Source organism: Psilocybe cubensis, chromosome 10 (assembly GCF_017499595.1).
Source record: "Psilocybe cubensis strain MGC-MH-2018 chromosome 10, whole genome shotgun sequence".
Lineage (NCBI taxonomy): Eukaryota > Fungi > Basidiomycota > Agaricomycetes > Agaricales > Agrocybaceae > Psilocybe > Psilocybe cubensis.
Genome location: NC_063008.1, coordinates 1012544 through 1028348, shown reverse-complemented (window position 1 = coordinate 1028348; position 15805 = coordinate 1012544). Strand labels below are relative to the sequence as shown.

General features: G+C 47.2%; 2 protein-coding genes across 2 annotated transcripts; both read left to right on the top strand.

The window, feature by feature from the left end:
• Positions 1-943: 943 nt before the first annotated feature.
• JR316_0010616 (uncharacterized protein) lies at positions 944-3030 on the top strand (the record flags this gene model as incomplete). Its single annotated transcript, XM_047896282.1, has 4 exons — positions 944-1048; positions 1500-1703; positions 1779-2051; positions 2098-3030. The coding sequence occupies 4 exons, from the start codon at positions 944-946 to the stop codon at positions 3028-3030; spliced, it is 1515 nt and encodes a 504-aa protein (XP_047744327.1).
• A 5363-nt stretch (positions 3031-8393) lies between these two features.
• JR316_0010615 (uncharacterized protein) lies at positions 8394-10480 on the top strand (the record flags this gene model as incomplete). The annotated part of the gene is made up of 4 exons (XM_047896281.1): positions 8394-8498; positions 8950-9153; positions 9229-9501; positions 9548-10480. The coding sequence occupies 4 exons, from the start codon at positions 8394-8396 to the stop codon at positions 10478-10480; spliced, it is 1515 nt and encodes a 504-aa protein (XP_047744326.1).
• Between the last annotated feature and the right edge of the window lie 5325 nt (positions 10481-15805).

Sequence of the window (15805 nt, the reverse complement as noted above, 5' to 3'; positions counted from 1 at the left end):
TCGGTCAGGGCTGCGAGACGGGGACCTTGGAGAAATGCATATAAGCAGCAGCAGAATTTACGAGTCCCCAGGGATTGTATCCCGTCCTTATGCCTCTCCACCAGACGTACGTGGCTGTGCCATGCACTTCTAACCCCTACTCCCATGTCATACGCAGCACCAACGTTGACATTTCTTGCTACCTCTAGGTAGGTTCTTGCTATGTGCCGGGCAGCTGTGGTGTACTCATTCAATCCATGCACTTAGAACTCTACTCGCGCTATGAAAATTCGATTTTTCGAGGTCCGGTGAACCACAACCCTCGCTACCAACATGCACCCACCCCTCGCATTCAAAATCTGATTTTTGAGCGTCCCGTGAACTTGTCCGGGAATACCTGGTCAGTGGTCTTCATTGATAGAATTGCAGCAATGTACTGATGTATTTTCTTCACTTAGACTTGATTTACACCATAAACTTCAACTTGCCCTTCAAACCCTTGGATTTAAAATTCGATTTTCGGATGTCCCGCAAACATGACGCCCACACGCTCTTGTCATACCCACCCATATGTTACGGATTCCGACAGAAAACAACAGGTCTACCCTTTGTGTTCAAAATTCGATTTTTGAACGTCCCGCGATCTTGTCCTCGATTACCTGGTCGGTTCCCTTCTTTGTTGACTTTCAATTGTTACTGATGTGATTCTATCACTTAGAACTCGTTTCCTGCTAAACCACCTCTGACACTTATCCCACGTGTCAGAAATTTGATTTATGGATGTCCCGCAAACTTGACATCAGGGAACCTTCGTCTTGCAACAGCTACATCCAATGTGCAGGTTCCAGCAGCAAACAACCGGTCTTCCCCTCGTGTCTGTCCCGCAAACTTGTCATTACACACCTTGTTGCCGTTAATCATGGTTCCCGCTCACTTAGAATCCAGTTCCCACCAAACTACCTTCATGGCAACTCATTCTCCGGATGTCCCGCAACTGAACGCCCTTGATCTCATCCCTCGTGTTGAAAATTTGATTTTTCAATGTCCCGCAAACTCTGTAACACGCCTTGTGAGTTCCCAGCCTCGAACTCGACCCTTGGGTTAAAAGTTCAATTTTGCAGGTATGCAAAGGTCTCGGGTCTGGATCAGTAAGCCATCTCCTGAAAATCAAAACTTGCACTCAAACTCGATTTTAGGACTTTTGGTGCTTCAACGCATTTGTTGGTAGTGCGTGAGGGCGTAACCCCTCACGCCGTTTCTCCCCGTCCACGGCCTTCGGGCGGGGAGAAACCAGGTCGGTTTAGATGATGGAAGAGGAATGGCAGTTTCGAACTTCTATCTCTTTTCATCAGGGTCCCCTTTCTGTGCGAATTTTGTACTATTAATACTCTATTATAACGAGAAATTATCCCTTAAGCGCCCATTGTCTCGTAAGATTTGATTCCTAGATCATGATGCGAGATGAGCATGGTTCATTACCTCAACATTACACTTTAGCTCACAACTTGGTATTGTAACAGCAAGCCATCATTTATTCCAAAGCCATTCGTTCCAGCGTCGATGCTGCTCATGTTGGATTCACGATCTGCGATGATGCTTTAGCGCTTATTAAATTCATGCCGCATTCAACTCCCGAAGACCGAATTGCGTTTTTGAAAGGAGTGAAGGAATCGACACAGCAAGGATACGACAAGGCAGTAGAGGCAAAGTTGGGTTTTATTCACGTTCGTACGACGGTGGAAGAGGCAAGTACAATGTTTGTCTGAAAGGTGGCCTTGCTGATCTCATGAGAACGGTAGCTTCTAAATAAGATAAAGGTCGAAAAAGATTCCACAAGGGATTGCGGTATTACTGAGATGCAAACACTGCTTTCCAAAGGCGTACAGGACTTGGAGCAGTTCAGCATTATATTAACAAAGTTTGCTGCCTGGTGGAACGAAATGGCGATGGAAACGAGTTCACAATTACGGAGGGAGAAGATGCTCATGCAGGCATTTACTAACCTTCAGCTGACGTCTCTCGAGCAGAAATGGAAGGAGCATAGAAGTCGGTATGCGGCGTATGTCAACGAGGTGAGCGGCACGACTTTTAGAAGAATTAAAATTGAATACCTCTCAGATTAGCATTGTTCAAGATCGATATCCCGGTTTATTTGACGAGTCCAAGCCTGCGACATTTGGAGAACCACAATACGCTCCACCTCCAGGACCGCCTCCAGGTTACGCAGTGCAACAACAAGACAAGGCGATTATAGCCAGAACTGAGACCACGGAAACACACAGTTCGGACCATTGGAGGTTCTTACCTGGGTTGCATCGACCAAAACCTATCAGGTCCCCAACGGTCATTATAAGCGAGGAGTTGTCATCGACATCGTATCTATCAGCATCGTTGTCGACTGTGCAGGTTTTGGAGCCACACAGGTGCTTGGTGATTCTTCAGTTCCAGTGCCATCCATCTCCTTCCCGCCGGTTCAACGCTCTGCGGATCAAGTGGAAACTGAAATCTGTCCGCGGAGTACATCCATCCAAGATGATTGACGTCGCGCCCAAATATGCCATAGGCGCAAAAAACGAAGAAAGCCACCACAGGAAGTATAGTTTCAGTATCCCAGCTCAGTTCAGCGTGGGTGGATTTAACACGGGCCCAGAGGTCAACGCCGAGTGGCAAGTGAGGAAACAACTCGCACATGCCATGACCATCACTGGGTCCATCCGTGGACACAGTCAAGATTCAGCCGAATGGAGCGTGGAAGAAAATGCGAGCGCTATGACGGGAATTCCTCCCCACTTTTGTATCGCAGCCGTTGTTCAATACGAGGGCATTGTGATGATGGAACTGGAAGTCCTGGCGAAGCAGAGAGGAACAGGGAGCTGGTGGAGCTCTAGAAACCAGGCCAAGGAGGATTTTGTTGTGGACTTTGATAAAGCTCGACGTGAATTTCCGGAATACAAGCCATCCCACAACTGGACTTGCTGGTTCCCGTTGATCACTGGGGAAGTTGCAGGGGGTGCTGTGGTACACGCACAGGAAGCAGTGACGAGAAATTAGTTGCATTCAACGTTGGTGTTTGTGAGCAAGTGACTTGTGTGATCAATACATTTCAATCTGCAGCATCAGCAGCAATTGGGCTTGAAATTTTACTACTTACATACTCGTTTCGCGTAGAAATGTTTAGATAAGAGTCTAGTTTCATTCATTCCCTGTCGCCCCACACAGCTTGTCTATGCGCATACATGTACCCACCAACGCCAAGCCAATGCTTCCACAACCTGGCCTTTGATCAAAGCACTTCAAACATTCACTCAGCCAACTCATCGCAGACGGCTCCTCGCTGCCTTCATCCCGCTCGACACATCCCGTGATTCCCTTCGATGGATACCCAAGGTAAGCACCTGTCATACTTTACAGCTAACTCTCTGCCTCCTCAACTGACCGTGTCACATTCCCACTGCATCTCCCCGACAACCTTGTGACGCCTGCGCACACCCACCTAACTTTGTTCCAGCTCACTTCCATCAACATCCGCCGTCCGTCTGCCGTTGCGACTCGGGATCCATCCATTTGAAGGACGATAGTGGGCGTTGGTGCACATCGTGGCGCAGTCCTGTAATTGGAAGGTGAGTAATCCTTCTAACGAGGCCAGAGATGATGTTCTTACCTCAGTACATTGTTAGGGACTCTGCAACACAAAGTAAGCACCTGTCATTCCTTCCGCTCTGCACATACACTGACCTGTCTTAAACACCCTTAACTGACAGTGCGCAATCTCGACTCGACCACTAGGAATCCATCGATTTTAGGACGTTGGGGTTGGTGTATATGCGCGTGAGTGAGGGTGGGTGTGATACCCCTGTCTTTGAACGGTGAGTAATGCTTCGCATCGAAACATGGGAGCCTGACCTTATGACTTCGACGTTGACCAGCACAGCGTCAACGCTGACTAACAGCGTGTCATTGCGACTCAACGGCGAGGTTACAACGATGGGGTGACGCTATGGGGGGCGTTCCGAACGTTATCCTGACCTCAAGACATCGACATCGACTAGTGCAACACCGCTCCTGTTGCCAGACAGTGAGTAATGCCTCAAATCAAGATAGGGGACCTTATTCTGACCTTCGCACAACACCATATTCCAGCGCACACCTTCACTAGTGAAAACAACGCGTCAGCGAGTCCTTCGGGCGACAAAATATCAGGCCACTGCTCACCGTCTTCAACGCAGACTCGCGTTGCTTCGCTGTGACAACACGGTGAGCAACAACCCAGCTCAACGTTGCCGCACGCTTACCTTTTGCTCTGCAGTACTCGCGTTGGCCGTATGAAATGAAATGAGATGAGAGGAAAGGAGAGGAGAGGAAATCCAAGCCAGGAAGAGCGGGTTGCTGAAGAAAAGCCAGCGTGGCATACCCTGACTTTATACCCTTCCACTTACGTTGCCTTCTTTCCTTCCGAAATATGCTTCATGTGAGGTCCAATAACCGATATGCCATCATCGCCGTTGTATGTAAGCAAAAGATAGGTGGTTCGGATTGCGTTTTTGGTGTTTTTCCAAGTCACTGTGTGTAGGTATTCCATTGAATGCAGTGGACCCCATTGAAGAGGTGTGGATTTTGTCTTCGGGCTGACTATTGTAAGCGCAGAGATATTCCAATCTTGCTAGTTCTGGATCATGTACAGTGCGTCGTAGGACATGATTTGTGAAAATCTAAATGTCGCTGCCAGAACTTGGCAAATCTCTGTATTCAGATCACCTCGCTCTCGGGTCTTCATTCTACCAACAGACACACGGGGACCTACTCAGTACGTTATGGACTAACCTCCTTTCTGTGAGTCTGTACACGTCGCATTCTTGGAAAGCGGGTAAATTCAATTGCACATTGAATTTCTCGCAAATCAAATGTACGTCCCCATCCAACCTGCCCGCAACTCCCGAGTGTCAACAATAACATTCTTCGATCCTAAATTGCTTACGACAGTGATATTTGATGGTGCTAGTACCGCAAAGAACCGGATTGAATGCTGCGTTTTGAACGGCGAGGTGTACGCGATTCCGGGGAGGAGGATAGGATGTCCGAGACGAGCTGGAACTTGTTGGTGTGATTCTGTGATGTTATGCGGTTTGTGGTATGTCCAGGTAACGTATCACTTCTACCTCTTGGCCGGTGCAATGCACAATGTACTTATTGCATTCATTAGAAACGCAGAAAACTGCCCGGAAATAATACAAGTAGATTGATTGCTCTCAGCGAGCTCGCTACCTTAATGCATCCAGAGAACGCCGGTTGCGTTCTATTTTACACGCTTACGGACTCTGTATACGGCATTTATATTGTTTTGAAACAGGTGCGTTGTGAGCGGGGTGTAGTTTGAAGAGCGGAAGGAGGAGGCGTTGTTTTTGGTTGTGGGTATCGTGGTTGTGAAATCTTTTCGAGGGCAATGGTATGTTCTCTTTGGGGTGTTCATGGGCCTGATTTGGTATTATAGTGCGATAATGCATGGGATTCTACAGGGCAACACGAATATACTAGCACATCGACACGATTGAAGGTGATTGTGTTCTTCGGAACCAGATTCGTATCTCATCACTTACTTTTCTCAACCTCAGATTCTCTCTACCACAAATAAACTGTACAACTATCGACCCTTATAATACCCCAACAACCACACCGCCGCAAAAAACCCATATTCACGCCTATCACGATGCACACCGGCACCTCCTCCAATGTCACCTTCTCAACATCCACGCGCTTCCAAGGCCAGAATAAAAATTATCTGCATTAGCACCTCCGCTAGCGCTTACGAGACTTACGACACGCCTTCTTCCCGTGGTTTTCGTTCAGGGATGCGTTGGGAAAGGGCGGTGTTTGGAGGTTGTGTATCCCGAACGAGGGATTTGGGGAGGGTGTGTGTGTGCGCGTGTTGCGTGCCGGTTGGAGAGGTTGTGGTGTTTGGTTTTGGTGTGCGTTGGGAATGGTGTGTGTGTGATGGGGAGGTGTAGGTGTGCTTGGTGAGTGTGTTTTTGCTCGTTTGAGGTCGATGTGAGCTGTGTACATACTGGGAGCGTAGGTATGTATTTGTTCGGCTTCTGTGTGGATATAAAGGGACTTCATTTCAAAGAGAGTCAAAGTGAGCATTTTATTTGCACTGATACATACAAAACCTTTCTCCGGAATCCATTGAAATAAGCAGAAATGGTGTATATCCGGAATATCAACCTTTTTTTGCTCCATTCAGATACGATACATCGCAACAAAGATGTAATGTAAGTTGATATTGTATTTTAAGATACGCTAGACCTGTTAAATTGACCTAAAAATGCGGTAATAGAGATGAAATGTACCTGAAGATTATAGAGTACCCGTGCCACGTCGCATGCTTTGTGCGGGATGGAAGATGATTTGACTGTACCGGATAATCTGGATGGATATAACTTTGCATTCCAACCCCATTGAGAGATGGGACAAGCGGTTTGGTTGGATGCTGGACCTGCGAGACCGCATTCAAAAGCAACACTAAATCAAACCGCGTTTTCGTACTTCCGGTGACCGTATATTTGACTTGACGATAGTTTAGAGCTCGGTACATTGCCATACAGTGTATAATACAAGTGTCGAATGCTCGGATTGTCCACAAGTGACCCGAAAATGAACAATACAGACGTCGAACACATGGGCGCTTATTTTAACACCTAGCACCTCAACGACGTCAATCACGCTGCAAGGGTTTACAGAGTAGATTGGGCGCAATGATATCACCAATCTGCAACATTACATGACTGCAAATATGTCACCAAGCAACTTGAAGATTTAAAATGTTAAAAACGGGTAAATTTCAGACACAAAATGCGCACAGGGCGTGCGATGATTCCATTAGCCGTGCATTTGAGCCGTCTGGCATGCTATGACGTGTTACTGTTCGTGATTTAAATCCGGAAAGTGAATGTATTTTCCCAGAATTAGGGCGCACTCAGGGATACACTCGAGCTCAGCTGCTTCTATACCCCTAGCCCCTTGGCGACCCGAGCACAACTCTTGCTAATGACGACATTCTTCACCTTGCAGGCAAGGTACGTTATCGAGTTGGAAAGGGGAAAATCTCGATTGATGGGGTGCAGGGGTGCTCCCGGTATCTTGGATTTGAGGGCGTCTGTGATAAGAAACTGTCCCTAGATCTGACTTTTCGATTGAGCTGTGCTAAATGTAGGTTAGTCGGGGCGTTTTAAACGTGAAAATGTATGTACACAAAAGTGGATGTCAACAATATAAAGTGCCCGTTGGAAATCGCTTTGAGTGCACAATTTGGGATTTCTCCTTGGAATACATGCAATATGTTTATGTTGAGCAGTAACAAATGCATGAAAATAGATTAACGAGTCCCGATCAACGATTACATTTTCGAGTTGTTGCTGCCGGAATATGCCTGTTGCCACGTATCATGGAGTGTGTGCAAAGTTCCGGGACTAATGACTCGGTCAGGGCTGCGAGACGGGGACCTTGGAGAAATGCATATAAGCAGCAGCAGAATTTACGAGTCCCCAGGGATTGTATCCCGTCCTTATGCCTCTCCACCAGACGTACGTGGCTGTGCCATGCACTTCTAACCCCTACTCCCATGTCATACGCAGCACCAACGTTGACATTTCTTGCTACCTCTAGGTAGGTTCTTGCTATGTGCCGGGCAGCTGTGGTGTACTCATTCAATCCATGCACTTAGAACTCTACTCGCGCTATGAAAATTCGATTTTTCGAGGTCCGGTGAACCACAACCCTCGCTACCAACATGCACCCACCCCTCGCATTCAAAATCTGATTTTTGAGCGTCCCGTGAACTTGTCCGGGAATACCTGGTCAGTGGTCTTCATTGATAGAATTGCAGCAATGTACTGATGTATTTTCTTCACTTAGACTTGATTTACACCATAAACTTCAACTTGCCCTTCAAACCCTTGGATTTAAAATTCGATTTTCGGATGTCCCGCAAACATGACGCCCACACGCTCTTGTCATACCCACCCATATGTTACGGATTCCGACAGAAAACAACAGGTCTACCCTTTGTGTTCAAAATTCGATTTTTGAACGTCCCGCGATCTTGTCCTCGATTACCTGGTCGGTTCCCTTCTTTGTTGACTTTCAATTGTTACTGATGTGATTCTATCACTTAGAACTCGTTTCCTGCTAAACCACCTCTGACACTTATCCCACGTGTCAGAAATTTGATTTATGGATGTCCCGCAAACTTGACATCAGGGAACCTTCGTCTTGCAACAGCTACATCCAATGTGCAGGTTCCAGCAGCAAACAACCGGTCTTCCCCTCGTGTCTGTCCCGCAAACTTGTCATTACACACCTTGTTGCCGTTAATCATGGTTCCCGCTCACTTAGAATCCAGTTCCCACCAAACTACCTTCATGGCAACTCATTCTCCGGATGTCCCGCAACTGAACGCCCTTGATCTCATCCCTCGTGTTGAAAATTTGATTTTTCAATGTCCCGCAAACTCTGTAACACGCCTTGTGAGTTCCCAGCCTCGAACTCGACCCTTGGGTTAAAAGTTCAATTTTGCAGGTATGCAAAGGTCTCGGGTCTGGATCAGTAAGCCATCTCCTGAAAATCAAAACTTGCACTCAAACTCGATTTTAGGACTTTTGGTGCTTCAACGCATTTGTTGGTAGTGCGTGAGGGCGTAACCCCTCACGCCGTTTCTCCCCGTCCACGGCCTTCGGGCGGGGAGAAACCAGGTCGGTTTAGATGATGGAAGAGGAATGGCAGTTTCGAACTTCTATCTCTTTTCATCAGGGTCCCCTTTCTGTGCGAATTTTGTACTATTAATACTCTATTATAACGAGAAATTATCCCTTAAGCGCCCATTGTCTCGTAAGATTTGATTCCTAGATCATGATGCGAGATGAGCATGGTTCATTACCTCAACATTACACTTTAGCTCACAACTTGGTATTGTAACAGCAAGCCATCATTTATTCCAAAGCCATTCGTTCCAGCGTCGATGCTGCTCATGTTGGATTCACGATCTGCGATGATGCTTTAGCGCTTATTAAATTCATGCCGCATTCAACTCCCGAAGACCGAATTGCGTTTTTGAAAGGAGTGAAGGAATCGACACAGCAAGGATACGACAAGGCAGTAGAGGCAAAGTTGGGTTTTATTCACGTTCGTACGACGGTGGAAGAGGCAAGTACAATGTTTGTCTGAAAGGTGGCCTTGCTGATCTCATGAGAACGGTAGCTTCTAAATAAGATAAAGGTCGAAAAAGATTCCACAAGGGATTGCGGTATTACTGAGATGCAAACACTGCTTTCCAAAGGCGTACAGGACTTGGAGCAGTTCAGCATTATATTAACAAAGTTTGCTGCCTGGTGGAACGAAATGGCGATGGAAACGAGTTCACAATTACGGAGGGAGAAGATGCTCATGCAGGCATTTACTAACCTTCAGCTGACGTCTCTCGAGCAGAAATGGAAGGAGCATAGAAGTCGGTATGCGGCGTATGTCAACGAGGTGAGCGGCACGACTTTTAGAAGAATTAAAATTGAATACCTCTCAGATTAGCATTGTTCAAGATCGATATCCCGGTTTATTTGACGAGTCCAAGCCTGCGACATTTGGAGAACCACAATACGCTCCACCTCCAGGACCGCCTCCAGGTTACGCAGTGCAACAACAAGACAAGGCGATTATAGCCAGAACTGAGACCACGGAAACACACAGTTCGGACCATTGGAGGTTCTTACCTGGGTTGCATCGACCAAAACCTATCAGGTCCCCAACGGTCATTATAAGCGAGGAGTTGTCATCGACATCGTATCTATCAGCATCGTTGTCGACTGTGCAGGTTTTGGAGCCACACAGGTGCTTGGTGATTCTTCAGTTCCAGTGCCATCCATCTCCTTCCCGCCGGTTCAACGCTCTGCGGATCAAGTGGAAACTGAAATCTGTCCGCGGAGTACATCCATCCAAGATGATTGACGTCGCGCCCAAATATGCCATAGGCGCAAAAAACGAAGAAAGCCACCACAGGAAGTATAGTTTCAGTATCCCAGCTCAGTTCAGCGTGGGTGGATTTAACACGGGCCCAGAGGTCAACGCCGAGTGGCAAGTGAGGAAACAACTCGCACATGCCATGACCATCACTGGGTCCATCCGTGGACACAGTCAAGATTCAGCCGAATGGAGCGTGGAAGAAAATGCGAGCGCTATGACGGGAATTCCTCCCCACTTTTGTATCGCAGCCGTTGTTCAATACGAGGGCATTGTGATGATGGAACTGGAAGTCCTGGCGAAGCAGAGAGGAACAGGGAGCTGGTGGAGCTCTAGAAACCAGGCCAAGGAGGATTTTGTTGTGGACTTTGATAAAGCTCGACGTGAATTTCCGGAATACAAGCCATCCCACAACTGGACTTGCTGGTTCCCGTTGATCACTGGGGAAGTTGCAGGGGGTGCTGTGGTACACGCACAGGAAGCAGTGACGAGAAATTAGTTGCATTCAACGTTGGTGTTTGTGAGCAAGTGACTTGTGTGATCAATACATTTCAATCTGCAGCATCAGCAGCAATTGGGCTTGAAATTTTACTACTTACATACTCGTTTCGCGTAGAAATGTTTAGATAAGAGTCTAGTTTCATTCATTCCCTGTCGCCCCACACAGCTTGTCTATGCGCATACATGTACCCACCAACGCCAAGCCAATGCTTCCACAACCTGGCCTTTGATCAAAGCACTTCAAACATTCACTCAGCCAACTCATCGCAGACGGCTCCTCGCTGCCTTCATCCCGCTCGACACATCCCGTGATTCCCTTCGATGGATACCCAAGGTAAGCACCTGTCATACTTTACAGCTAACTCTCTGCCTCCTCAACTGACCGTGTCACATTCCCACTGCATCTCCCCGACAACCTTGTGACGCCTGCGCACACCCACCTAACTTTGTTCCAGCTCACTTCCATCAACATCCGCCGTCCGTCTGCCGTTGCGACTCGGGATCCATCCATTTGAAGGACGATAGTGGGCGTTGGTGCACATCGTGGCGCAGTCCTGTAATTGGAAGGTGAGTAATCCTTCTAACGAGGCCAGAGATGATGTTCTTACCTCAGTACATTGTTAGGGACTCTGCAACACAAAGTAAGCACCTGTCATTCCTTCCGCTCTGCACATACACTGACCTGTCTTAAACACCCTTAACTGACAGTGCGCAATCTCGACTCGACCACTAGGAATCCATCGATTTTAGGACGTTGGGGTTGGTGTATATGCGCGTGAGTGAGGGTGGGTGTGATACCCCTGTCTTTGAACGGTGAGTAATGCTTCGCATCGAAACATGGGAGCCTGACCTTATGACTTCGACGTTGACCAGCACAGCGTCAACGCTGACTAACAGCGTGTCATTGCGACTCAACGGCGAGGTTACAACGATGGGGTGACGCTATGGGGGGCGTTCCGAACGTTATCCTGACCTCAAGACATCGACATCGACTAGTGCAACACCGCTCCTGTTGCCAGACAGTGAGTAATGCCTCAAATCAAGATAGGGGACCTTATTCTGACCTTCGCACAACACCATATTCCAGCGCACACCTTCACTAGTGAAAACAACGCGTCAGCGAGTCCTTCGGGCGACAAAATATCAGGCCACTGCTCACCGTCTTCAACGCAGACTCGCGTTGCTTCGCTGTGACAACACGGTGAGCAACAACCCAGCTCAACGTTGCCGCACGCTTACCTTTTGCTCTGCAGTACTCGCGTTGGCCGTATGAAATGAAATGAGATGAGAGGAAAGGAGAGGAGAGGAAATCCAAGCCAGGAAGAGCGGGTTGCTGAAGAAAAGCCAGCGTGGCATACCCTGACTTTATACCCTTCCACTTACGTTGCCTTCTTTCCTTCCGAAATATGCTTCATGTGAGGTCCAATAACCGATATGCCATCATCGCCGTTGTATGTAAGCAAAAGATAGGTGGTTCGGATTGCGTTTTTGGTGTTTTTCCAAGTCACTGTGTGTAGGTATTCCATTGAATGCAGTGGACCCCATTGAAGAGGTGTGGATTTTGTCTTCGGGCTGACTATTGTAAGCGCAGAGATATTCCAATCTTGCTAGTTCTGGATCATGTACAGTGCGTCGTAGGACATGATTTGTGAAAATCTAAATGTCGCTGCCAGAACTTGGCAAATCTCTGTATTCAGATCACCTCGCTCTCGGGTCTTCATTCTACCAACAGACACACGGGGACCTACTCAGTACGTTATGGACTAACCTCCTTTCTGTGAGTCTGTACACGTCGCATTCTTGGAAAGCGGGTAAATTCAATTGCACATTGAATTTCTCGCAAATCAAATGTACGTCCCCATCCAACCTGCCCGCAACTCCCGAGTGTCAACAATAACATTCTTCGATCCTAAATTGCTTACGACAGTGATATTTGATGGTGCTAGTACCGCAAAGAACCGGATTGAATGCTGCGTTTTGAACGGCGAGGTGTACGCGATTCCGGGGAGGAGGATAGGATGTCCGAGACGAGCTGGAACTTGTTGGTGTGATTCTGTGATGTTATGCGGTTTGTGGTATGTCCAGGTAACGTATCACTTCTACCTCTTGGCCGGTGCAATGCACAATGTACTTATTGCATTCATTAGAAACGCAGAAAACTGCCCGGAAATAATACAAGTAGATTGATTGCTCTCAGCGAGCTCGCTACCTTAATGCATCCAGAGAACGCCGGTTGCGTTCTATTTTACACGCTTACGGACTCTGTATACGGCATTTATATTGTTTTGAAACAGGTGCGTTGTGAGCGGGGTGTAGTTTGAAGAGCGGAAGGAGGAGGCGTTGTTTTTGGTTGTGGGTATCGTGGTTGTGAAATCTTTTCGAGGGCAATGGTATGTTCTCTTTGGGGTGTTCATGGGCCTGATTTGGTATTATAGTGCGATAATGCATGGGATTCTACAGGGCAACACGAATATACTAGCACATCGACACGATTGAAGGTGATTGTGTTCTTCGGAACCAGATTCGTATCTCATCACTTACTTTTCTCAACCTCAGATTCTCTCTACCACAAATAAACTGTACAACTATCGACCCTTATAATACCCCAACAACCACACCGCCGCAAAAAACCCATATTCACGCCTATCACGATGCACACCGGCACCTCCTCCAATGTCACCTTCTCAACATCCACGCGCTTCCAAGGCCAGAATAAAAATTATCTGCATTAGCACCTCCGCTAGCGCTTACGAGACTTACGACACGCCTTCTTCCCGTGGTTTTCGTTCAGGGATGCGTTGGGAAAGGGCGGTGTTTGGAGGTTGTGTATCCCGAACGAGGGATTTGGGGAGGGTGTGTGTGTGCGCGTGTTGCGTGCCGGTTGGAGAGGTTGTGGTGTTTGGTTTTGGTGTGCGTTGGGAATGGTGTGTGTGTGATGGGGAGGTGTAGGTGTGCTTGGTGAGTGTGTTTTTGCTCGTTTGAGGTCGATGTGAGCTGTGTACATACTGGGAGCGTAGGTATGTATTTGTTCGGCTTCTGTGTGGATATAAAGGGACTTCATTTCAAAGAGAGTCAAAGTGAGCATTTTATTTGCACTGATACATACAAAACCTTTCTCCGGAATCCATTGAAATAAGCAGAAATGGTGTATATCCGGAATATCAACCTTTTTTTGCTCCATTCAGATACGATACATCGCAACAAAGATGTAATGTAAGTTGATATTGTATTTTAAGATACGCTAGACCTGTTAAATTGACCTAAAAATGCGGTAATAGAGATGAAATGTACCTGAAGATTATAGAGTACCCGTGCCACGTCGCATGCTTTGTGCGGGATGGAAGATGATTTGACTGTACCGGATAATCTGGATGGATATAACTTTGCATTCCAACCCCATTGAGAGATGGGACAAGCGGTTTGGTTGGATGCTGGACCTGCGAGACCGCATTCAAAAGCAACACTAAATCAAACCGCGTTTTCGTACTTCCGGTGACCGTATATTTGACTTGACGATAGTTTAGAGCTCGGTACATTGCCATACAGTGTATAATACAAGTGTCGAATGCTCGGATTGTCCACAAGTGACCCGAAAATGAACAATACAGACGTCGAACACATGGGCGCTTATTTTAACACCTAGCACCTCAACGACGTCAATCACGCTGCAAGGGTTTACAGAGTAGATTGGGCGCAATGATATCACCAATCTGCAACATTACATGACTGCAAATATGTCACCAAGCAACTTGAAGATTTAAAATGTTAAAAACGGGTAAATTTCAGACACAAAATGCGCACAGGGCGTGCGATGATTCCATTAGCCGTGCATTTGAGCCGTCTGGCATGCTATGACGTGTTACTGTTCGTGATTTAAATCCGGAAAGTGAATGTATTTTCCCAGAATTAGGGCGCACTCAGGGATACACTCGAGCTCAGCTGCTTCTATACCCCTAGCCCCTTGGCGACCCGAGCACAACTCTTGCTAATGACGACATTCTTCACCTTGCAGGCAAGGTACGTTATCGAGTTGGAAAGGGGAAAATCTCGATTGATGGGGTGCAGGGGTGCTCCCGGTATCTTGGATTTGAGGGCGTCTGTGATAAGAAACTGTCCCTAGATCTGACTTTTCGATTGAGCTGTGCTAAATGTAGGTTAGTCGGGGCGTTTTAAACGTGAAAATGTATGTACACAAAAGTGGATGTCAACAATATAAAGTGCCCGTTGGAAATCGCTTTGAGTGCACAATTTGGGATTTCTCCTTGGAATACATGCAATATGTTTATGTTGAGCAGTAACAAATGCATGAAAATAGATTAACGAGTCCCGATCAACGATTACATTTTCGAGTTGTTGCTGCCGGAATATGCCTGTTGCCACGTATCATGGAGTGTGTGCAAAGTTCCGGGACTAATGACTCGGTCAGGGCTGCGAGACGGGGACCTTGGAGAAATGCATATAAGCAGCAGCAGAATTTACGAGTCCCCAGGGATTGTATCCCGTCCTTATGCCTCTCCACCAGACGTACGTGGCTGTGCCATGCACTTCTAACCCCTACTCCCATGTCATACGCAGCACCAACGTTGACATTTCTTGCTACCTCTAGGTAGGTTCTTGCTATGTGCCGGGCAGCTGTGGTGTACTCATTCAATCCATGCACTTAGAACTCTACTCGCGCTATGAAAATTCGATTTTTCGAGGTCCGGTGAACCACAACCCTCGCTACCAACATGCACCCACCCCTCGCATTCAAAATCTGATTTTTGAGCGTCCCGTGAACTTGTCCGGGAATACCTGGTCAGTGGTCTTCATTGATAGAATTGCAGCAATGTACTGATGTATTTTCTTCACTTAGACTTGATTTACACCATAAACTTCAACTTGCCCTTCAAACCCTTGGATTTAAAATTCGATTTTCGGATGTCCCGCAAACATGACGCCCACACGCTCTTGTCATACCCACCCATATGTTACGGATTCCGACAGAAAACAACAGGTCTACCCTTTGTGTTCAAAATTCGATTTTTGAACGTCCCGCGATCTTGTCCTCGATTACCTGGTCGGTTCCCTTCTTTGTTGACTTTCAATTGTTACTGATGTGATTCTATCACTTAGAACTCGTTTCCTGCTAAACCACCTCTGACACTTATCCCACGTGTCAGAAATTTGATTTATGGATGTCCCGCAAACTTGACATCAGGGAACCTTCGTCTTGCAACAGCTACATCCAATGTGCAGGTTCCAGCAGCAAACAACCGGTCTTCCCCTCGTGTCTGTCCCGCAAACTTGTCATTACACACCTTGTTGCCGTTAATCATGGTTC